Source organism: Sardina pilchardus, chromosome 12, assembly GCF_963854185.1.
Source record: "Sardina pilchardus chromosome 12, fSarPil1.1, whole genome shotgun sequence".
Lineage (NCBI taxonomy): Eukaryota > Metazoa > Chordata > Actinopteri > Clupeiformes > Clupeidae > Sardina > Sardina pilchardus.
This window is the reverse complement of record NC_085005.1, coordinates 8,682,075-8,706,529: the sequence shown is the minus strand read 5'-3', so window position 1 is coordinate 8,706,529 and position 24,455 is coordinate 8,682,075. Positions and strand designations below refer to the sequence as shown.

Genomic DNA, 24,455 nt, shown 5'->3' with positions numbered 1-24,455 from the left:
CATTCCTCCGCTAATCCCAGGTCAGATTACCTTTTCAAACGGCAGCGTTTTTCATTATATTAGTGTCGGGACGTAAGCCCACCACGGGCCACAACACCCGATATGACTCATCTCACTGACGAGTTCATTATTCGGATGATTCATTTATTATTTTGTACTTATTGCAACAACAAGCACAAATGATTCGCCTTGCTTCCCCCGTGCTGGCTTGTTTGTGCGGGGAGTCCGACACGGGAGCCGGTGTGTGTATGTGTGTGTGGGTGTGTGTGGGTGTGTGTGTGTGTGTGAGGGGGGGGAGACACTTAGCTTTTCTGAGAATTCTCAAAGCGCTGCGCAAGTCATGAGCTGTATCCAGTAACAAAATAGAATAGCAGGCCCGGCCACAGAGGGAGGGCTGTTTTTCTGCCCCCGGAGGTATTTTGCGGCTTTGGTGTCTGGCTCTTAGTAGGGCCGCTCGATTATGGCAAAAATCATTATCACGATTATCAAACACAATCACACTGCGATTTTGGAGCTCCTCCACTTTCAAAACTTTTTACATTTTTAAATGACATTTTTACATATAATTCCGCAGAAAAACATGCATGCAAAAAGATAATGCTCACGACAAGTCAAGGGAAAAGGAGAGCACTGTTGACACTGAATGTAGCAAAACAATCATTATTATCATGTTGTTTTCATAATTGTTGGAAGTCATAGTCACGATTAATCAATTACTTTGATTAAATGCACAGCACTAGGTCTTAGCTACAGCCGAACGTCGACAAAACATGAGGCAAAGGAAAGAAGGAGGCCAAGATGGATTCCAAGCCTCCAAACGGCCAGACGCCCACCCTCCCAGGCCCCGTGCCTCCCCGACACCTTCCTTGGACTCCTGAGCTACTGTTGCCCAGAGAGACATGAGGAGATGAGAGGAGATAAGGAGGGAGAGCCGTAATGAGAGGGCCTGCGGAGTGTCTGGCACCAAGGAGGAGAGGGGAGATGTGTGTGTGTGTGTGTGTGTGTGTGTGTGTGTGTGTGTTAGGGGGGGGGGAGGTGGTGTTCACCTCCTTAAGAGCATGTGGTGTAGGAGGGGGGGGGGGAGGAATGGGGGAATAACTCCCTCACAAAGCCATTCATCCCTCCATCACACAGCCTCACAGATGGAGGAGAGAGGAGTGGGGGGGGGAGTGAGAGGTGTAGGAAGATCAGAGAGGTGAGACAGAAATTAGAGGTGGGAGGAGAACCTGAGGCGAGGCGAGGAGGGGGAAGGGAGGACGGAGAGTGGAGAGAGAAGAGACGACGGATTTGAAAAGAGTGGGATAGAAGAAAGGGAGACGGAGGAAAGTGGTGAAAAGAAGAGACGAGATGAGAGGAGAGGTGAGGTGAGCAGAGGTAAGAGCTGCAGTGGGATCTGAGGGGGGGGCAGAGAAAGGCACACACACAAAAGGCCAGGTTAGGGGGGGGGGGGAAGGAGGAAGGGAGAGGAGATAAAAACGACAGGTGCAGAGCGTGATGACACAACTGAGCGGAGCAGCGAGAAGAGTGAGCAGATGAGAGGAGAGGGGAAAGAGATAACACATGAGAAACAAGGAGAGAGAGAGGGAGAGAGGGAAAAGAGAAACAAGGAGAGAGAGAAAGAGAGAGGGAGAGAGAGAGGGAAAAGAGAAACAAGGAGAGAGCAAAAGAGAGAGGGAGAGAGAGAAAGAGAACTCATGAGGAGAGGAAAAAGGGGAAAAACATGATATACAAGGAGAGAGGGAGAGAGAGAGATAGAGACAAAGAGAAAGAGAGTGAGAAAGAAAGAGAGAGAGAGAGAAAGGGAGAGAGCAAAAGAGAGAGAGAACTCATGAGGAGAGAGAAAGAGGGAAAAAACATGATATAGGAGGAGAGAGAGAGTGAGGGGGAGAGAGAGAAAGAAAGAGAGAGAGCGAGGGAGAGGGAGAGCGAGAGCTTGGTCCCTGAACTATATTCTCGTCTGTATTGAGTGCGAGAGGCCTGAGTGCCCGTGCGGAGACTGGAGCTGGCTGCTAGAGCAAGTACTGAACCGATGCAGTGTTACGTAAAAAAGCTTTTTAGCCTGCCACAGGGGCCAGAGCCAGGGCTGGGCCCACAGCTCGCCGTAACGTACCGTACCGTACCACACCACACCCCAGCACCCCAGCACACTCTCAGCACCCCAGCACACTCTCAGCACCCAAGCAAACCGCACCGCACCACAGCGCACCACACCGTGACCGCACTGCACTGCACACAACCCCACCACGGCACACTGCACTGTACTGTGCCCCACCACACCCCACCCCACCACAGCACACTACAGCACACTACAGAGTACCCCACCAGAGCACACTACACCCCACTACAGAGTACCCCACCACAGCACAGTACACACCACTACAGCACAGTACACCCCACCACAGCACACCCCAGCCCACCACAGCGCACTACAGCACACTACAGAGTACCCCACCAGAGCACACTACACCCCACCAGAGCACACTACAGCACACCACAGAGTACCCCACCACAGCACACTACACCCCACCACAGTGCACCCCACCACAGCACACTACAGCACACCACAGAGTACCCCACCACAGCACACTACACCCCACCACAGTGCACCCCACCACAGCACACTACAGCACACCACAGAGTACCCCACCACAGCACACTACACCCCACCACAGTGCACCCCACCACAGTGCACCCCACCCCACCACAGCACACTACACCCCACCACAGTGCACCCCACCCCACCACAGCACACTACACCCCACCACAGTGCACTACACCCCACTACAGCACACTACACCCCACTACAGCACAGTACACCCCACCACAGCACACTACACCCCACCATAGAGTACCCCACTACAGCGCACTGCGCTGCACCCCAACCCACCCCAGCGCACTCACAGCCCAAAGAGTCCCAATCATTCAACCAGAGGGTGAAAACAGGCACCGATTAGTGTTTATCGCGCGGCCGGCAAACAAAATGTAATTGGCATTTTATAACTGCCAGTTAAGAGCTCTGACGGGGGTAAAATGTTAAGTTTCCCTGACAAAAATGCGAGTGAGGCTGGAAATCACTTTGCATAATCTACGCTCTCTCTGAGCCGCGCAGGCTACGAGCTAAAGGCAGAACAAGCGCTGTGTGCGCGCGAGACATTATTCAAGTATCAAATCATGAGCCACTAGAGGCATACACACACACACACACAGAGCACACACACACACACACACACACACACACACAGCACAAGGCAGCTCTGCTTTATTGAGAGCAATCGGTGTGTGTTTCAGAGGTCCTTCATCCTTCACCATCACCATCCTCTTCCTCTTCTTCCTCACCACTGGTTGTATGTCTCACTGCAGCGTGAGCAAGGGCAGCACTGATTGGATTCTAGCAATGAGTGCATAAGAGGTGTGTGGGTATCTGAATGTGTTTTGTGTGTGTCTGAATGTGTGTGTGTGTGTGTGTTTGACCCTGTGTGACCCTGTGTGTGTGTGTGTGTGTGTGTGTGTGACCCTGTGTGACCCTGTGTGTGTGTGTGTGTGTGTGTGTGTGTGTGTTTGTGTGTGTGTGTGTGTGTGTGTGTGTGACCCTGTGTGACCGTGTGTGTGTGTGTGTGCGTGTGTGAGTGTGTGTGTGTGTGTGACCCTGTGTGACCGTGTTTGTGTGCTCATTTGTGTTTGTCAACAGGGAAGGTAGGTGTGGCCCACTCGTAGATGCTGGTAAGAGGCGGAGCGATGTCATCCGGCTGTGACAAACTCAACATGCCGCCTGCAGCCATAGATCACTGAGCCTCGGCCGGCTAGACTGGCGGAGAGACCTTGAGCTGACATTGGGGGAGGGAGTGCTGTGTGTGTGTGTGTGTGTGTGTGTGTGTGTGTGCTCTGCTTCTGCATGTCCATGTATCTGTGCTTCTATGTGTACAGGTGTTTGAGCATGGAGTGATTTAATCTGTGTCTCTGTTAGTGTGTTCGAGAGAGAGAGAGTGTGTGTGTGTGTGTGTGTGTGTGTTTGGGTCTGTACATGGGTTGTGTGTGCCTGTACTATTCTGTGTGTTCATGTGTGACTCGGTCAATGTCTCTTTAAGTGTGTGTATATGTGTGTAATTGTGTGTGTGTCTGCGTGTGTGTGTGTGTGTGTGTGTGTGTTTGTGTGTGTGTGTGTGTTTGCTTGTGTGTGTGTACACATCTGCTTCTCTGTGCGCGTGAATTGGGCCGCATGCTTGCTTGCCTAATCTGTAGGAACATCGCAGCTCATTTCTTTTCCACACAGCTCTCCTCTGCCATGATGTCACAGGAGGTCACCAGATCATTGGATGGTGGGTAGGCGGGGGGTGGGGTCGGAACTGTCATCACCCAGGGAATCGAAGCTGCCGATCATAATGGCAGAGTTGCCTGCAATCGCAGTGATTTTAGGGGCCTAAACCAACATGGCTTCAACCAAGCAAAACCCATCCCCTTGACTCAGAATTCAGAATTCCCTTCAAAAGAAGGAGTTTTGCTGAGTCAGAACCCATAGACATAGTTATGAGGACAATTCCGAAGGGTAAGCCCCCATCCGGTAGAGGTTACTCCTGCTCCATCCCCCCTCGTACTGTCATCAGAGAATGAAATGCTATCCTATTGATTACTGAAACAACGCATGCCCCGTGTGGAGGAAACGACCTTGCCTGACATTGAATTATGCTCCTTCACCGCCACTCCCTGCTGCCATTTAACTAATAGATCCTTTAATTAACCTAAAGGGATTTTCGCTTCTGAATGAATCCCTTGCTACTTCAAATGGCACACATCTCCTCCGTTTAACAGGCACATAGGTCAGGCACACAGTCATTTTTGGCATAACTGTATGAGCAGATGTTTCAGTTTGACAGATAAGACGTGACCTCTAACGCACGGAGAAAACATACTAGAATACATACCATGCGCAGTGCACCAATGCCTTGGAACAAATGGAACTCTGTGGTGGTCAACTGTAAGTAGATTGGTTTGCATGAGCGAGTGAGTTGGCCAGTATGTAGTTTTGTGTGTGTGTGTATGTGTGTATTTGTGTGCACGATACGTAGGTCTTGCTTTAGCGGAGCTAGAAAAAAAAAGCAGCGTCGTAAAAGGGAAGGGACGAGCGTGATTTTTCTAGGCCACCGTTAGCATGCATGACATTTTCGCGAAAAGGGCCTAAATGACGCTGGTCACACATTTCCTTTGGCATTAGGCGGCGGAGGGGGAGGGCTAATGACTCTAAAGGTCAGTGGGAGAAAACACTCTCCTTCACTCCACCTGTTCGTAGCCGCCACAACAACAACTACCTGCTGAAAAGCCAGCCGAGTGTTCGCACTTCCTGCTAAAGATAAGACTCCACTCAAGCAGGAAGTTAAAGTTCAGCTGACTTTTTACAAGATCTTCATGCTAGTGTAAGAAAGGCGCATTTAAAAAAAAAGAAATGACAAGTGTATTGTTAGTATGACACGAATGAAAAATCCCTTAGTTCCCAAGGTAAAACCCGAGTCATGTTTAAGTTGACTTGAAATCATGAGGTAAGCTCGAGATGGCATTTTTGAGCTTGAGGGGTTTCTTTGTGTGATTTCACGAGATGTCTGCCTGACGTGTGTGAGCCCGTCTCAGCTGGGGAGGTGCAGGTGCAGGTGGGCTTGTCAGCGAGCCTCACTAGGAGGCCCACAGGAGCGCAGCCTCCCTGTCAGCAGCTCATAGTCAGATGGACCTGGCTCTGACCTGGCCCCTCTCCACCAGTGCTGCTGCTTTACGCCTTTCTGCTCGCTGACATACACACACACACACACACACACACACACACACACACAGAGTTAGACAGTCAGACACACACAAACACAAACACACACACATACACTCAGAAACTCACACACACTCAATCAAGACACTCAGATACACACATACACACACACATTCAGACACACACTCACTCAGAAACTCACACACACTCAGACACACACACACATGCACGTCACTCTCAGACAGACACCACCTGCAGCCGAACTAATGGCAGCAAGTGGGATCAGGAGATGGATGAAGCGGCCCTTTTTTGTTTGTCTCCAGTCTGTGGTGGAAAAACAGCGGCTATTTTTAGTGGGACTGTGGATATTGTGCGTGATGCACATGTGGACTTTCAGCATGCGAGTATGTCTGTTTGTGCGCACGTGTGTGTGCATTGGTTTGCATGAGCGAGTGAGTTTTGTGTGTGTGTGTGTGTGTGTGTGTGTGTGTGTGTGTGTGTGTGTGTATGCGTGCTTGCGTGTGTGTTTGTTTGTGTGTGTATGTGTGTGTATCTGTGCGTGTGTGTGCATGTGTGTGTGTGTGTGTGTGTGTGTGTGTGTGCATGTGTGTGTGTGTCCATATCTGTGTTTTCTCATGCACTATGTGATGGTGATGGCGGTTTACGCACGACTCAGTGCATTCAGACACAGTGGTCTCACAGGGACCTCAATTCGATATGAACACCTGGTCAGTCCAGACACCAAAACGCACTCAACACAAGCAGAACAGAACATAGGGATTCTGGTTTTAATGTCCAGGAGCATATTCGGATCAACTCATCTCGACTAACCAAGTGAATAACCAAGTAACTAACTCAGTAATATCATATCTACCCATAGAAATCCCAAACACAAACACAGAAGACTGCAACTCTGTTTACCACTGCAAGAGAAAAGACAAAAAAAACAACATCGTTTGGATTTTGGGTTGATTTCTGAAACAAATGGGAGCCACTGTAGTGGAAAGTCCTATTGGCGTATTGCTCTTGTTTGGCTTCCCTCTGCGTGAGGAGGCTTGCTTTTTAACCTATGGTTTATAAAAGGGAAAAAAAGCTGCTGTCTTGGTGGGAAAATCATTACGGCCATGGAGAGTTATGACCACCATGTTGGCATAGACCAGCCTCTTTTTCCCAGTGACCCGCCTGCAGCAACTCAACGCACTGGACCAGAATGCATTGCATCAATCCGGGTCAGCACACCCTGTTGTCAGATCACTGGGGTTCGATCAGGTGTGTGTGCATGTGTGTGTGCATGTGTGTTTGTGCGCGCATGCTTGTCAATGTGTATAGCGAGAACTCACTGTCACCGGATTGATATTGACAATACGCTGGCACTTTTACCAACTTTACGTATGTCACATCTGCCAAAATCCAGAATTCTGTAACCCAACCGATTAAACTCTATAAACAGGAGCACTGTCATCTATGCCAAGAGCTTAGGAAACTGTTTTACAATATTTCAAATGTGTAAACTATTTCATTTTACATTTTACAAAGTGAGTTCACGTATTTCGGTCTCTGAGGGGTCCTTCTCAATTACGCTTCTCTCAGTCTCGCTCTCAGTTCTAGAAGATTTTCACTTTGAGGGCGCTGTTCAAATGGCTCATATCAAGGCACATACTGTTTACTGATCTGATATCATTTCAAAAGGCTAACTGAGAAAACATTGGAGACTCTCTTCCCCACCTCTGCAGACGCTACCAGTTCACGGATTCGGAGCTTTTTTCTGAGGATTTTTGAGTTTTCAGGCTCTTACATTCTGGGTTTTGGTTCTCAAATCTCAATACATAATGTATGGCGTTGACCCTTCATACTTTTCTATACCACAACACACACAGGCTGCACAAAATGATGTGTCCAAGCTTCACAGCGCATCACTGACAAATCAGTGGCATCACCCCTGACCGCCATAGCGCTTGAGCAGATCTGCACCATCACTGGTTTCCATGCCAACACGGCTCTCATTAGTGTTTGGCTAACACTCACGGCCACTTTAAAATTCACCCTTGCATCCCTTCGCACCGGCACATCAACCGTCGTTAGAGACAGCGCAATAGAATATGTTCTGTGCGCCGCCGAGAAAAACAAACAAACAAACAAATAAATGAAACGTGCCCACTCTTACTCTAATTTGTCTCCTGCCAGAGCAGACAAAAACATTCTCTCTTGCCGATGTCATTTGTTGTCGGGTGGATCTGTTGCCCCGACCTCCCCATTAGCAGAGTCACCTATGAGTCATCGTGAAAATGGTCAAGCTAAATCAAAGCTGTTTAGAGCAATCCCCTCGGAGTCTGACTGCCTGAACTTAGTCATTCGTATTTTGACAACACGCAGATTAGATTCTCTCCAGTATTCCAGTGAAGTGTAGACAAGCATGATATTACCTCGTTTCTTCAGATGATTTATTTAGCATATGCAACAGTTTGAGTAGCTTATTATTCATAACGAGAATTTAATGTAGCTTGAGCTGCTGTGTTCACGTGTTTCTTAATATGTAGAAACCAAATCTAGTCTTCTGTTTTTCTTTGTTTGGCTGGAGATAACCCCAACTGTGACCACAGACAGGGTAGTGTCAAACACTCAACTGCCTTTAAATACCACAACAGCCCTAATGTCAACAATAAAAAACCCAGAGGAACTTATCCATAAGTCTCACAAAGCACCAAACAAATAACTAGCCTCATGAGAACTTAATATGGCTCCAACCTTCTGCATGGGCACATATGTTACAGCTCCGTGGAGAACAGACCATGGTTTACATTACATAATCCCTCAGCTGTTACTTGTACATGGAGACCAGCATAATTGCAATCCCAGGGTCATTTGAATGCAGATTCTATCGGAGGTATTAGCGGGCGGCGAGGGTATGGCGGCGTTTCCGACATGTTCTCTCCACCACACGGGGAGTGAAGCGAAGCCTGTCTGACGCTGGCAGCTCAGCCCCGGCGCTAAAGGCATCGCTCAGCAGAGCTACCCTCCTAAGTCCATTACATGACTCTTTATCAGTGTTGACACAGCTAGAACATCCCCGGGACCTATGCCAACGACCCACAACCCCGACACACACACACACACACATACACACACACACAGATACACTCACACGCAGACAGACTACCACATAGAGAAATGCAAATACTGTGTTTAAATATACACATAAACAAAAAATGGAGTGTACACACGTGCTTCATTACAAGTGTGTTTGTGTGTGTGTGTGTGTGTGTGTGTGTGTGTGAGTGGCAGATTGAGTGCCAGTGTGTGTGTGTCCGTGTCTGTTCGTGTGTGTGTGTGTGTGTGTGTGTGTGTGTGTGTGTGTGTGTGTGTGTGTGTCCATGAAAGAGGAACTACTAGGACATACATCAGAAGGAGTTCACACAGGGATCACCTGCGAGCTTACAAATAGCTCCCAGAGCTCAACACCTCCCGACACGACACAGGGGTGAAATATGACAGGCTGATGTATTGCTGTGAAAACTTTTACACATCGTTTCAAAACATACTTTTCATACTCAAGCTGACAGTTATATGATACACACACATACGCGTGCGCACACGCACACACGCACACACGCACACACACACACACACACACACACACAGATACATACATCAACTCTCTCACTCTCCGTCTCTCTCCCACTCACACACACATTTCTTCTGTAGCCTGTATGCTTTCGACTTACACTACAGTAAGTGTCTAATTTCTGTGGAATGAAAATCTTTAGAGAGTGATTTAAATAAAATAGGATTATTCAGATTGCAGAAACCCCACTGAAAAAATACACCTCATTACGACACAGTAGCAGCCTTCTCATAAAAGATGAAATGTGTTTACATGGGCGCTTCCGCACAAGATATATACAGTTGTGTAAGGCCTGTGTTATTTATCATGGCTACAAGCTTGCATGTCCAATTAGAAAAACATTGATTATCATAGTAAAGACCCGTTTTGCAATGCTGGCAGCTTTTATGTTTGTGTTTCCTCGACAAACAGAACCCAGAACAAGGCAACCAAATTCAAACCATTGATTCGACTTTGTTTAGGGGAGGCAAACCTACCATTGGAAACCACTCAGGCTTAACTCAATTAGGACACAGAGGCAGTTAAAATTAGATTGTACCAAAGTAACTTAAAATTAAACAACACAGCCAGGCCAATTGAGTTGTCGGCTTGCCGATACACACAGGGGATTTCTAGACTCATTAGAGATAATGCAAATACAACACAAATATACGCTTACCAGGGAATCACAAGAGATGAAACCCGCAACCAATCTATTGAACACTGCAGCTTTTACAACAACTAATTAATTGTTATGTATGTGTGAAGAAATATTCAGAATTTCAAAAGAATAGCTTTACCATTAAGGAAGCCATTTGACTAGAAATTCTGATTATAGTTCATTGTTTTGTTTTTTTTGTTTTTTTAACCAAGAGTCGTCACTTTGGCCAGACAAACCCTGCAGCTGGATGGCATTTCCGATGTGTCTGATTAGCCTCAAGTCGATAAGATACAAAGACATGTCCCAGACCTTTTCACTGCCATCTTTGACACCGTCCACTAAGAAACGCAAATACCCATGAGCACTCTCTCAGTTCTAACGCCCTAATCTCATAAACGTTCTCCTGTGTAGTTGACAGGATACAGACTACTGTCCACGCTGATCCCTCCCTCCATCCCATCCGCCGCCCTGGCTTGCTAACGCCACGCTATCCGTTACCTCGCCATCTTCACATTGGGATTTAAATAAAACCGTATCAGTGATAACGCCGTTGCCAGGAAACACAACAGGATGCATCTCTAACAGGTTTAGCGACAGCCCTCCGAAATCCACTCCCCCACATCCCCACATCCCCCTTTTGCCTTAGATTATCCCAGCGTCTGTTTTGTGCCGAGTGGATCTTCCAGCCAGAGTAGCTCGCTCGCAGACTACACGGTGGCGGTGGCAAGGGAGGTGTGCTTAACACTGAGAGACTTAGCTGCCGTGTTTCAAAGGAGCGTGTTGCTGCTGTGGCGGGGGCCACAGGTTCAGCCATGACGGATCAGCCAGCTCGCCCTACAGCAAGAAACAGCAGCAGCCACTCGTTCTGCAGTAAGTACGGCTCTGATCTGGGCCACATCTGGGCCACCTCTGGCCAGGCACTCCTCTCCCAACACAGGTCTCTCAAAGTATGACTGCACTGTTCCTACTGTGCATCTCTAGGCGACCATTTCTTGGCATTTTAATGGTAGATAGACCCTATAATGAAAAGGGGATTTTTTAACTAGTTGTCAAGGGGCCTTCAGCCAACTGAATGAAGTTTTACAAATCCAATCAAAAGTCCATCTACATCAAGCTCTCCATTTTGGTGCCACCCAAGGCATAAGCACTCCCCCGTGCCACAATGTACGACTGTGACTCTGTGAATCAACAGCTCATTAATGTGCCAACAGCTCATTACATGCTTGTATGTTGTCCAGTCATTACAGTAGATGACTAATCCGCAAGCCTAGTGCCTCAAAGCAGTTTTGAGTCTTTGGAAAGTTGGAATCGCTCAAATGTTATGGGAGGTGTGTGTGTGTGTGTGTGTGTGTGTGTGTGTGTGTGCTTGTGCCTGCCTGCGTGCGTGTGTTTGTGTTCGGGGTGGCTGGTAAGACAAAAAATGGTCACCATTTTCGAGAGGAAAAACACCCAAAATGAGAACGTGCATCAACAGCAGAGGAAGCGGTGACAGCTTGTGCAGTCAGCCTCAGCAGACTGATGATCTAGGGAGATGCTTGGGAGAGCCCTGAAATTACCTCCATAAGTTTTGCCTTGATATGTATGTTTACCTCAAAAGCCCCCAATATTACACCCCTCTCACTCACAAAATGGTCAGTGTTTCAGAAATACAATGACAAATCACTTTCTGGCACGCACGCACGCACGCACGCACGCATGCACGCACGCACGCACGCACGCACGCACGCACGCACACACACACACACACACACACACACACACACACACACACAGCAAGCACCCGGGAATCCTTACCTTGACGTAAAGCTGCTGGAACTCGTCCAAGTTGAGCCGTCCGGTGGGGCAGTCCTTGAGGAAGCCCTTGTACCACTGTTTGAGCTCATGCTCGTTGAACTCTGTGTTCTTCACCAGGTCCTCCATCACCTCAGGGGTCAGCTTGCTGTTCTGTTTCCCCATTGTGTCTGAGGGAGAGAGAGATATCGGGGGAAAAAGGCGCACAATTTTAATAAGAAACAATGATTAGAAAATGCATGGCTAGTGAATGGTAATACAATGGAAATACAATAACAAATCACTTTCTGGAAAAACAACAAGGTGCAGTCATCGATGACTTCAACTGAATAAGTCTGCATCTGTACTCTCTCTCTCTCTCTCTCTCTCTCTCTCTCTTACACACACACACACACACACATACACACACACACACACACACACACAGACACAGACACACACACACATATAAATGCAGACAGACAGACCAGAACTAATGTTGTGTCACCTCCCAAATCCCATATCAATACTGTGCTCTGATGATTAAGCCTTTTCTGTCTCTTGGTCTCTCCCCTTCCCCTACAGAGCTAAGATGGCGACTGTTAAGGGTGAAAAGTGCTCAGTGTTCCACTCAGCTTTTTGCTCATGAGTGCACCAACAATGTTCTTATAGTGCACAGCATGTGGCCATTATATTCTGTGAATGCACCTCTGTAAATAGGAAGTAAAAGTACAGAGAAACGCAAATTGAGAGTCTGAGTGTCTCCTTCCGAACACAATGCTCACAATCTCTTGCTCAAGAGAAACAACAATGATCGACATGACAGAGGGACCGGGAAAAAGTTTCATTTTGGTTTAGTTAGCGTGTGTGTTTTGTGGATTTCACCCTCAAAGCTATACAGATTTGGACACCTCTCATTATGGCCTCTCGTTTGAAAAGACAGTGTAGCTGATTAAAGTCTTCACAATACCAGCTTTCACTATCTTGCCTCTGTTGTATAGGCACTGTTGGTAAATTACAAATTGGGTTTGCACAAAAGAACAAATGCTGTTTTCTTGGCCTCTTCATGGAAAGAGATGATTTTGCCATTACCCTCAGCCAGCATTTAATTTGCCATGTGTGATCGATAACAACCCTCACTACATCTCTTACTGCTGTTACAAATGACAGCATTGACGTGGAAGAGTAAATGTGACTGGGAAGGGTGTCAGTGATCACCATAATGGCAAACTACATACCACACACATGCAAGATATTTATGAACACACTCACACTGAGAAGGCCTTAAAGGAGAATTCTGACGATTTTTCACACCGATCTCTGTTATTCCAGGTCACTTGAGTATTGGAAAAACCCGAAAACAATCTCTCCTACACTAGCTCGAGTTACTGCAGCCAACAGCTAGAGCTGCCAGGCAGCTACAGAGGGCTACACTCTGGGGGCACGAACACAGGAGCTCAGAACTTGAGAAAGAGAGATCTATAATGAAAAAATCCCTGAAATTCTCCTTTAAATGAGGCAAGACTTGGCAGCAGCAACACTACAGCAGGCTAAACATCGCAACTACACCTTCCCAATTCTGTATGTCTTGGAGAAGAGGCACTTCTCAGAACTGCGACATTGCCAACAGTCTAATAATAAAGGTTATCTTTGTGCTTAAGTAGTTCATAGTTTGTTACCAGCTTTATCCACCAGCTTGAAAATTGTACTTGTACACCCAGCTGCTGCGGATGAAACAAGGTAGACATTCGAGTAGACTGAATTTGTGGCAAATCTGATATGCTCCACATTTTATTTAGAATGATGGAAATAACGCTAAGAGAGTGAACTAGTCTCACCATATCTCTTTTTGTGTCATTTTACCACTTTACATACTGTACAGAATCTGGTAGACCTATATCTACACCATGACACGTGTACATACAGTATACTACGGTAGATCTCCATGCCCAGTCAATCACACTTACTTTACTGGCCTGTCTATGCAGTGATCTCCTACACCCCTATTTCAACAGCCGTAAATTGAAAAGACTTGTTCCTGTTTCCACAGGTAACCACAACCCAATGGTCTCTATGTGTGTCCATTTTGTGTGTGCGTGTGTGTGTGTGTGTGTGTGTGTGTGTGTGTGTGTGTGTGTGAGTGTGTGAGAGAGAGTGTCTGTATTTATGTGCCTATATATGTATATGTATATTTGTTTGTGTGTGTGTGTGAGTGTGCGTGTGTGTGTTTGTGCATGTATGTGTGTGTGTGTGTGTGTGTGTATGTATCTTTGTGTGTGTGTATCTGCTTATCAGTGCAGGTTGCAGCTGTGTGCCCCACACCCCTGTGGACCGCCATCACACACTGCGTCACTGGCAGGACAGAGCTGTTTATTTAGCTGCATAATTACTGACACATGAATAAAATACAGAGACAAAAAGCAGAACCAGGGATGCACACTCACACACACAGACCCAGAGATCGAAACTACATGGGATCCTCCACCAGAGCTGAATGTGATTTATGCAGCCCCAAAAATAACGGGGCGAGAGAAGGAGAGCGAGAAGGAGGTAGAGTGAGCCGAGAGACAAAAAAAACAACAAAAAAAACAAACAGAGCAGAGAAAGAGAAAAGAGGAGGAGACCGTGAAAGAGGGAGCAAAATACATCTGATGCTGTTTGCTGAGTTTTGATCGACTGACTGACGGAGAATTTATACCCGCAGAGATTCTCTCAATAGCAGTGATTCGCTCAAAGCGATAGAGGCTGACGAGAAACAATACCAAATCTGCTGAGAAAGGTCACTCTCTGCAATTAATTTAGGTCTCCACCCAGACACTGACAAATGAACAGCTCACACCAAGATGGATCTCAGGATAGAGGGAGGCTAATTGCTGTGAGCAAAACCATTCAATTTTCATCAGAGAAAAATGTTTCTTTTTACTTTATCATAACACAAATACTCAATAATTCCAGCCAAATGGGTGATATTGATGAGATGAGTGGAGAGAAGGAGAGAGAGAGGAGAGAGAGCGAGAGAAGGAGAGAGAGAGAGAGCTTTTCAGTAACACATGCTTTGCCTTGCATCCAAATCATTTAAAAACCTTAAATGAAACCGTTTTGCTGCAAATATTTAATCTCCTCTCAAGCTAAGCGTTGCTTCCAGCACAGTCCCTCAAATGAACAGCTGTCTTCTCTTCTTAGCTCCTACCGAAGTGTCATCAAGTATTTGCCTATTCCGCTTGACATATTTCTGCCTTTTCTGACCAGAGGATGGCATGTGTACAGTATGTATGTGCTTGAGTGTGTGTGTGTGTGTGTGTGTCTGTCTGTGTGTGTGTGAGAGAGAGAGAGAGAGCGAGAGAGAGAGAGAGAGAGAGAAAAAGAGAGAGAGAGTGTGTGTGTGTGAGTGTGTGTGTTTTGACGGTTGTTGGTGGGGAGGGGGTGGGGTTCTATGATTTTCACATGGCTCATTAAAACATGACACATCCTCTACTGAACAGCCTACAGTAAGTCGTGGCCCTCCCCTGCACGCATCTCTCTTGCTCACCAGGCAACCCAGGCCAGTCCCTGAAGACGGCAGAGCAGCAGTAGTGGAATTCAGCTTACAATTCTCTGGCCATCTGTAATGACTGAGCCCGAGAGAGAGAGAGAGGGCTTTAGAGGCTGACCTGCCAGAACAGGCCTCGATGCCATCTGCAGACATCATATGAGCTAAAGACAAGAGGGAGAAGGATGCGAGACTCACATGGGGTTTTACTGCCTGTGTTTTTGTTTTGCTGCAAAATGAGAGGAAAAAAAAGAGCAACTATGTGACACCGCATTGTTAGAAATGAGAAATTACTCAAAACAGAGTCAGAAATGCCCCCCCCCCCCCAAACACACACACACACACACACACACACACACACACACATTCACACACTCACACAGAGAGGAAGGCTTTGGTGAACAGCTGCCTGCCTCTCTGCTCCTCTGTGTGTGTGTGTGTGTGTGTGTGTGTGTGTGTGTGTGTGTGTGTGTGTGTGTGTGTGTGTGTGAGACTGCAGTAAACGCCTCCTGTCCTCTGGGATTACCCATCCCTACAAGCCCTCCATCTATGATAGACATGCACTCTATAACCTGCCTCATGCCATTGCACATAAACCCCTGATAGACGGACCCACGGTGCCTTGGTGAAGCCACAAAAATCCAACCTAATGCCTACAATGTGATTAGGTTGGACTGTGTAGGTCTATACGGCTATACGTGCCCACAGATTGATATGGAACAGAGGCAATTTCAAAGGATTTCAGAACTGGGCCAATCCTATTTCCTTGACCATCTGATGCACAGAGTTGATCCATATAGTCAAATATTACATCCACTATACATACATGGCAACTCTGACATATTGATGTAAATGGTATTTGCCTTTGTTAGGGTGTGGTGTTACTGGCACACTCTTTTGTCCAAGAGACAGCCCCATGAATGGTAGCTATTACAACCAGTTTCATATGGCCTCATGTGTGTGAACTAGAGCATTCACAAAACAAGTGGCTTGGTCATGGGTACCTTTGAATGGGCATCTGTGCCCAGCTGGCACGATGCCCTGTTGCCCACCTGCCATGCTAAAGAGTTAAAGGCCAAAACACCATGGCCAATCTAATGGGATGGTAATTATTATGCTTGGCACAACCCCCCATCCCTCCCCCCCAACCCCCTTCCTCCAACCTCCACCCAACTTGTCCAAGTCTGTGACAGCCAAGTTATTACAATTAGCTAATTACGACTATCAGAAAGAGACCAATTAAGAACCAGCCAAGAGCAGGGTGTGCTTTTTGGATGGAGAGCACTGGACCCTTTTGTTGATATGTGAGGAAAGCAGCAAGGGTGGGGGTTAGATCTATTCCATTTGGTCATCAGCCCACTGACCAATGACAGCCCACATCAAAGTGCATCAACCAATGAACATCCATGTTTCTCAGAGATGGTTAACTGTGACATACAGCCAGCATGTTCCAATGCAACAGTAATGCATAGAATTTTTCACTGTATGCTGTGCCCAATTTAAACAGTTATACAATTATTATGGAAAAAAAAACATGAGCAGTCTGCTTTTCCCTCTGTTCCCCAATTTCTTCATATCTATCCAGAATAGCTGTGAGTGACAAGAAAAAACTACTCTCAACAGACAACCAAGTGGTGCAGCACCGACTACAGCTCAAAAGTCTGCCTCTTCAGCTGAACGTGTTTCCTGTAAAGTTCCTCTTATAATGAAAATGTAACCAATTTAATACAGCTGCATTTGCTGAGCAAATAAGACGTTCTTGGATGCTAAATAACTCAGCATTGCCATAAGCACCAGCTCACTTGTTCAAATTCAATGCGTCATGTATGTGGCCGAACGAAATCGACGAGCTGAGGCAATCTGATTGAGCTACCACATTATGTAATACCACGCATATTTACAATTTCCACTGAGGACTACTGACCTTGGACAACTATAATTGTTGGCAACATTTTCTAACTAGCCCCTACGAAAGGTTCTAGCTGTCATTCAAATACTAAATGTGAAAGTATTCGTTTAGGATAAAAGAGCAACACATATTTGCGGATGCCAAAAAACCTAAACAGTGTCAGAATGTTGTTCTACCTTCCTTTTCATATCGATATATTTCAGTGTTTTCAGTTTTTGAACCATTACATCTCATTAGGTTGGTTTCAAATTATATCAGCGTGCCAAAGCAAGCGCGAGAGAGGCTCTCTATTCTCAAATGACAGTCGTAATGCAACGCGACTACATCGGGAAAGACAGATTTTAACTTCTGAAGAAACAGTTAAACGCTGTTGATCACACCAGTGTGCGCTAACCTGTGAAAGTGTCTGCCCAGAACCTCTACATGCGCATAATTTCCCCAACGTGCGAATTTATTTGATTATTTCTCTCCTTCTGGATTCTTCGCAGACAAAACACTGAAACTATAGACTCATTGTTTATCACGACATATTCCGTGTGTTAAATGGTAGGCAATTAATTTAGATACCCTCAATGACAAGAAACATTTTTCTTTCAAATAAAAAGTGTGATGCTATGGTGAAATGTTTTTTTTATTTCACCCGTCACACTATTCATAATGTACCAGGGCAGACTGTTTGTAGTTAACGTCTAATGACAGTGATATAGCATTGGTCATTCATAAGAAATAGTACAATGCTAAACGTAATGTTGTTGCAGATGGTTGCATACAGGGTATCCAACGTCATGCTATATCACCTCAGTCGTTAACCAGATTAAACCTTTAATCTGTGATTTGTTGAGTAGTTATTGCCAGATTTAATTTCAATTGTCTTACCTTTGCGTGTATGCGAAGGTTGTGGAGGTCTGGTTTGCGCTCTGAGCGGCAGTAGGGAAGGCTATTTATCTATCAACCACTGCGATATGCCTGTCTGGAGGTGAGAACGGCGAAATTAGCCAGGTCAGAGCGCAGGAAGGACCGTAGAGGCTCGGCGCAGCAGATGATGTGTCGCTAAACGATACAATGAACGGAAGCCAGTGTCAGACCGTGCGCATCACCACCGATGTATCTCGCATGCAGTGTATCTGTCTGTTTTGCATGGGTCCCTGACTTGGGGCTGAGCTCGTTTGAGTTTGCGCAAGTCTCACTGAATCTTGTGCGTCCTGCTTACCAAATAAAATGACATCAGACCAGCCTATCATCAGTAAATGCAAGCCCTGTGAACTTTAGACCATGCCTGTTTTCTTAACATTTTGAGCATGTTTACAAGTCTTTTTTGCACCATTACAACTTTGTTATTGTTTCAATTGTAACTGCAGACTGACACTGACGAATTACATTTGGGCGTGTGAACCATCAGCTGTATAAATTCGGTGTGAGCCTGCCTCGAGCATTATTTTTGCACCGCGAGACAGATTATGAAGCTTGCTGTTAAATTCGCGCCCTTAAATATTAGCCCACAGCTAATTTTTGAAGAAGACTTGATATTGAAGTGTCACAAGATTTAGAGTTCTGTCAACACTTACAGGGTAAGAGTAATGTAATTATATAAACAATTTATCGAAATGTCTTTCCCATCTATTTGGCTGTTGCTGTTGCATGTTGATGGCTAGGTGGTTGGCTAGATGTTTGTTAGCAATTTACGCTAGCAATGATAAACTAAAATATCTAAGAAGAGTATCACCCCTGTCAACGATGACTTGTACCACCTAAACTTTAGGTGGTACAAAGTCAGTCCTAAACCTAACCTATACAACACCAACTCCAGCTGTCAACTTTTAAAGTTTTAACGTTAGCTAACTTAAATTACTAACATTTAACATTAACAGAAAAGCGGTAAATCGGCTAGCAGCTAGCCTAACTTGTAAAGTCGTTGAGTCTGACCCATGCCAGTAGGCCTACTAACAATTAAATTAAACATAATCGCCTGAAATACGTTTTGAGCACAGACAGCAACACCAAAGTATTCTAACATCAAAGAGTTTGAACAAGGTAACATCACCTGATGCATAATGTTAGCATTCCTTCGTTGCTAGTAGTGAGGTGAACAGGTGTTGAATACCGTTAGCTAAGTAGCCAGCTCAGCTGTCTGCGAAGACACGTACTGTGGTAGGCTATGCTGCTACAAGATGTGAACTATTTTGACCTAAGTCACACTGTCACCAACCATGTCACCAACTAGTGTGTGTGAGACAAATGTTGGCCATGATACAGTTGAAGGGTTGAATACTTGTTAAAGGCATTGTACATGAAATAGCAAGTAAGCCTAAATGGAATTAAGATGATTGCAAATCCATAAAACTACAGTTTTAGTTTATTGTTGAATTCTGTTTTGAACATGAAATAGAAAAGTCATATCAGCTTCCAGATGGCAAATTAGTAATGGCTTGATTTGCAAGTGATGGATGGTGCAATTCTTGATATAGACTGGAAACTAAAAGCCAAAATATCCTCAGGTATGACAGAAACAGCACTGCAGAAATGGAGGTCTTTACTGGAAGTATTTCTCAAAAGCCGACAGACTCTGATGTCATGGAAGGTGATGCAGCTGGAGCTGAAATGAGTACTGCCTGTGATGTCAAGGTGGGTAGTTCATTTCAGAATGAAAACAGCACTGCCCCACCGTCACCTAAAAGAATGAGGCTTGACATGGACAGAGTGGAACTGCCGCCAGCCGATATGCCTTTCCACACTAACAACTGCGAACCTCCACTCACTGATGCTGAAAAAGAAAGACTGCTTGCACAAAGTGGGGGTAGTTCTCTGCCATACTATATTTCACAGCAAAGTGACACCACAAAAAAACAAGCAGGAGAGGAGAGTGAGAAAGTAGCGGTTGTGGAGTTTGAAGAGGAAAGCTTAGTGCACAATCAAGAGTTTGCACCCATTGTGTTGCAAGAGAGTTGTCACCCATTGTCTCCTATAAGTGCAGAAGAAACTGAAATTGATGTGAAAGGTGAGATTGGAGGAAGCCAAGATCTGTTGCAAGGTGATGATGAACATGTTGTGAAATCTCACCTCGTCCCAATCACATGTGACAATATGGATGCCGTTGCCTTTGAAAAGTGTCCAGTGAGCACATATTCAAGCGGCGGACACAGCAGTGTAGCAGTTGAAAGCAGTGATTCAGCCACTGATGATTTTCAGAAAGAATTTTATGATAATGCCTGTAGAGAACAAGGGACTGGAACTGAAAAGTACCATACTCTCACCGCATCTCATTCAGTGTCTGACTCATCTCCCTCAGACACAAGAGGAAACCCCTATGGGACCCTATCAGGCCATAGAGAAGTGGAGGGAAGTCCAGATAGACGCGGCTGTCTTTTTAGCGAAAATGCGCATGCCTGTGATGGAGAGACAAAAGCCAAAGTTAACGAGGAACGCGTAGTGTGTGACGAGGAGATGGCTGATTATGCGAGCCCAGGCTCCATCTTTACTTATGATGTCTCATTAAGTGGTGATTTGGGAAGTAATGAGCCCAAGATCAATGTGTCTCTTGCTCACAGTGTTCCCGTTGATGCAGCCCTGTGGCTTTCCGCTGGTGCGACGGAAGGAGCCGAAGGTTTGCGGAAGTGTGATGAATACACAACCGTAGCCGCACAGGCAGGCCTTAGTCAAATTCCAGTCTGTGTGTATAATGACATCGCAGCTGTGACTGAGATGGACGCAGGCCATGAAGTTAATGGAGCGGGCCAAGAGGGTCATGTGTCCTCCGAACACTTGCAACCAGAGGTGAGCTCTCTGACCAGTGACTCAACATCTGTAACGACTTTGCCCTGCGCCTCTGACATGACACTGAATGGCATCACGGCATTTGAAGAAGACACCACCCAGACACATTCTCCTTTTCCTGAGTTCTGTGTAGAGGCTTCCACTGTTAGGAATGTAGTGTGTGAACTTTCTGGAGCAAGCCAAGAGAGTCACATCACCGCCAAACACTTGCAACCAGAGGTGAACTCTCAGACCAGTGAATCAAAATCTGTAACGACATTGCCCTGTGCCTCTGACATGACACTGAATGGCATCACAGCATTTGAAGAAGACACCACCCAGACACATCCTTTTCCTGAGGCCTATGCAGAGGCTCCCACTGTTAGAAGTCTAGTGTGTGAACTTTCTGGCGACCACTGTGCTTTTCTGTCTCCTTTGAACAGTGACACCGATAACTTTAATATGGCACACATTCCAGGAAGTCTATCTGAGGAGGATGAACAGCTTTTGATTAATTGCATCGGTTTGGATGCATTGTTTCCCACACCTAGTGGCTTCGCGGGGGAGGGACCGACAGAGGACACAGCGAGGATCCATCCACAGGGTTTACCAGCCTTTGAGAGCTTCACCAAACCTGCAGAGAGTTTTGACATGGGTACAGAAGCAGATACTGATTCCTGCACAGCAGGGGCTAAAACTGATTCACTTGTGCTAGCAAGTCTAGTGTCTAATTCCATGGACCATCATGAAAGTCAATCGGAGGCAGCGGTGGCATGCTCATCTCCCACGGGACTTTTGGACATGGAAATGGAGGTGGGTTGTTTTTTTAAGAGTAGCCCTTCGCCGAATGAAATGAGACTTGGGCCTCAGTCCGAGAACTGGAAGGAGGAGAAATCAGAGAAGCACTCGGATGAAGTAGCAGAGCAGCAACCAGTCATTCAGTCTCGGGAGGAGAATGTGAAAGTGACTGATGCATTCGCCCACGGTGATACCTCACACGAATTTGCCGTCAAGGACATGCCGGCATTCACATTGTGCTCTGACGCAGTTGTCCCTGGATCACACACTACTCCCACTGAGGATGTGACAAAGGAGAGCACAGCGCGGCATGTTTTCTCTGACTGTGTGCCTCTGGGTTTTGACTCGTTTGAAAAAGTAAAAATCTCTCCCGACAGTGATCTTGAGAATAGCCCACTCCTTGACAGCTCACCCACGGTTTTGGCTGCAGCTGCAGTCTCACATGTTCTCACAGTTCCTCCACCTGATTATGGCCCTGTGACGTTAGCACATTGTGGGATCCATTCAGACGAGGCAATTGAATTAATATCACATTGTAAAGACAATTGTCCCGTTTTTTCACAAGACAGAGGCACCAGATGGGGAGGAAGCCAAAAGAGCATTACTGCTGTGTCTCCTCAACAGAGTCTCTCTCCCTTTGAGCCTGAAGAAAACATCTTCCCATCAGACAGGATCACAGACTGTGACATTCCTCTGTTTGAAATGAAAGAGATGTTTGACTTGGTCGTTGAAGAGCTGTGCTTATACTTTGAAATTGATCGAGAAGAAGAAGAAGAGGAGTCAAGTGAGTCAAGAAAAGAGGAAAGAAGTGCCTCACACTTTAGACCATTTTCAAAATCTGAAGATGTGATTGTGTCAAGTGATAGCATTCTTGAAGCTGAGCAAGAGGAGGAAGAATCTTCAGATGTTCACAAGGAGCTTGACTGTGAACAAGAGGTTCCACTAGAAAGTGATCACCCTCATCCTGATGGGGAGGATTCTATGTACTCTACCATGAGGAACAAAGGTACATCTTTTTACTTTATTGATTTATGCAAATATTCATCAAGTGGTGCTAGTTCCATTATTTCATATGCACTTTTCTTTTGCAGAATTAAGAAAAAGTGATACCTACATGTCGTGGTCTCCTGCGTTCCTGTCTGTTCCTTTCCTTGAACATCTCAGAGAGGGTGAGTATTTCAGTGGTACTTGAACAACCGTTTATTTCACTGTGTTGCTAAGAATAGTCTCTGCAGTCCTGTAAATTATAAGGCAACGCACCTCTAATCACATATGTTGAAGACGAGATTTAAGTTTAATTGTGTTCTGCAGCAATTCAGTGTTGAAACACCTTTAAGATTTCATGAAATCCATTAAATCCTTAACATCCCCACAATAGCAAGTATAGTTCACTTAGAAAGGTGCATTTAATGTTAAACACAACTGTAGTGCTTTCCATGGACAATGAATGGCAACATTCAAACACACCCAAATTCCCCATGTGATACATTTGGTGGTTGTTTACATCTTTCTCGTAAGGAATCATCTGTTTGTTTAGTGTTGTTTGTCTACAGCCTATTTTTTGTCTTGTTTGGTGTCTACAGCATATTTAGCGTCTACAGCTGTTAGGTGTCTACATTGGGGCATACCACAGGTGTTCTTTAAAGTGCTACTCACAGATCCACAATTATTGTAAACGTGTGTGTTTTTTTTGTTTTTTTTTTTAACCTTAATTAAAATTCTTGGACAGAACATGAATGAGAAAGATGTTTTGATCCACCCCCAGGGAGAGTGGAGACACCACCAAAAAGACTGGAGCCTCTGAAGACCTGCAGCCGCCCAATCCGTGTGGGGCTTTCCAAGAAGGCCAGGACAAAGCAGCTGCATCCAAACCCGAAATAAGCACAGTCCGAGGTACAGAGAGTTTTGGTCAGGTGTGAAGTATGGCAAAGAATGCTGCAGACCTACATATGGACACTATTAGAGCAGGTCACGTCAAAAGACTGTGAGCTTCGGCAAAGTTTTAGTGTATGCTTTTTGTAGCTTGGGCTTATTTCATACATGGTATGTTATTTATTCTATTTATTAATACATTTATTTATGAATCTATCCATACATCTATAAATCTATTTATTAATACACACATCCAGCGTATTTATTGAATCATATTTAAACTGTAAATTATATCGTATATATTTAATATATTTATTTAAATGGTCTTCAGCTCAAATCAAACGTAGGCACTATTTTTTTTATCATTACTGTTTTAAAGACCTACTGTAATAATCTCTTTATCACACACTCTATTGGTGTGTTCTGAGTTCCTTTTTTGACCTTTAATGTATAAGCGTCTTAAATTAGTTATAAAGTTTGTTCTCAGGTTATAGACACTTCAAGTAAAATTTCTGCCTTCGAGTGCTACCTGTCCTACACCTTCGGGGAAGGCTTACGATGAAAAATAAAATAACATATTGCAACTTTGATGAGCTTAATGCTTAATGCTTAATGAGGACTGAGTGTGTAGTGTGAAAAAAAGCAACAGTGGCCTCTCATTCTCTTAGCAGACCAAGCAAGGCATCGTAACAGTGTGGTATGAATAGGGACACAGAGAGGGGGGTGTGGAGTAAGAGGGTTTAAAAGCTCCCTGTTTTGCCATTGACAGATCAGGCCTGTAATAGCTTCCAAAAGCTCTTCCTTGCAGGAAGGATTTAT

General features: G+C 45.5%; 2 protein-coding genes across 2 annotated transcripts in view; one reads left to right on the top strand and one right to left on the bottom strand.

Moving 5' to 3' along the window:
• The window catches only part of vsnl1a (visinin-like 1a), a 34,108-nt gene extending 15,739 nt beyond the window's left edge, over positions 1-18,369 (bottom strand). The window contains exons 1-2 of the mRNA XM_062550713.1: positions 18,093-18,369; positions 11,803-11,969 (exon numbers count right to left, since the gene is read on the bottom strand). Of these exons, the coding sequence (XP_062406697.1) occupies positions 11,803-11,964 (162 nt within the window). The 5' untranslated portion in view covers positions 11,965-11,969; positions 18,093-18,369. The remainder of the gene's footprint in view (positions 1-11,802; positions 11,970-18,092) is intronic.
• A 330-nt stretch (positions 18,370-18,699) lies between these two features.
• On the top strand, positions 18,700-23,841 carry LOC134098043 (uncharacterized). Its single transcript, XM_062550992.1, has 4 exons — positions 18,700-18,784; positions 19,712-22,770; positions 22,856-22,933; positions 23,530-23,841. The coding sequence occupies exons 2-4, from the start codon at positions 19,737-19,739 to the stop codon at positions 23,643-23,645; spliced, it is 3,228 nt and encodes a 1,075-aa protein (XP_062406976.1). The 5' UTR covers positions 18,700-18,784; positions 19,712-19,736; the 3' UTR covers positions 23,646-23,841.
• Positions 23,842-24,455: the final 614 nt, after the last annotated feature.

Excerpts from the sequence above, each read along its gene's own strand:
- LOC134098043 (XM_062550992.1), top strand. The coding sequence starts at position 19,737 with ATGGAGGTCTTTACTGGAAGTATTTCTCAAAAGCCGACAGACTCTGAT. Across the intron at positions 22,771-22,855 it reads CTCTACCATGAGGAACAAAG|AATTAAGAAAAAGTGATACC; the intron begins GTACATCTTTTT and ends TTTCTTTTGCAG. Across the intron at positions 22,934-23,529 it reads CCTTGAACATCTCAGAGAGG|GGAGAGTGGAGACACCACCA; the intron begins GTGAGTATTTCA and ends ATCCACCCCCAG.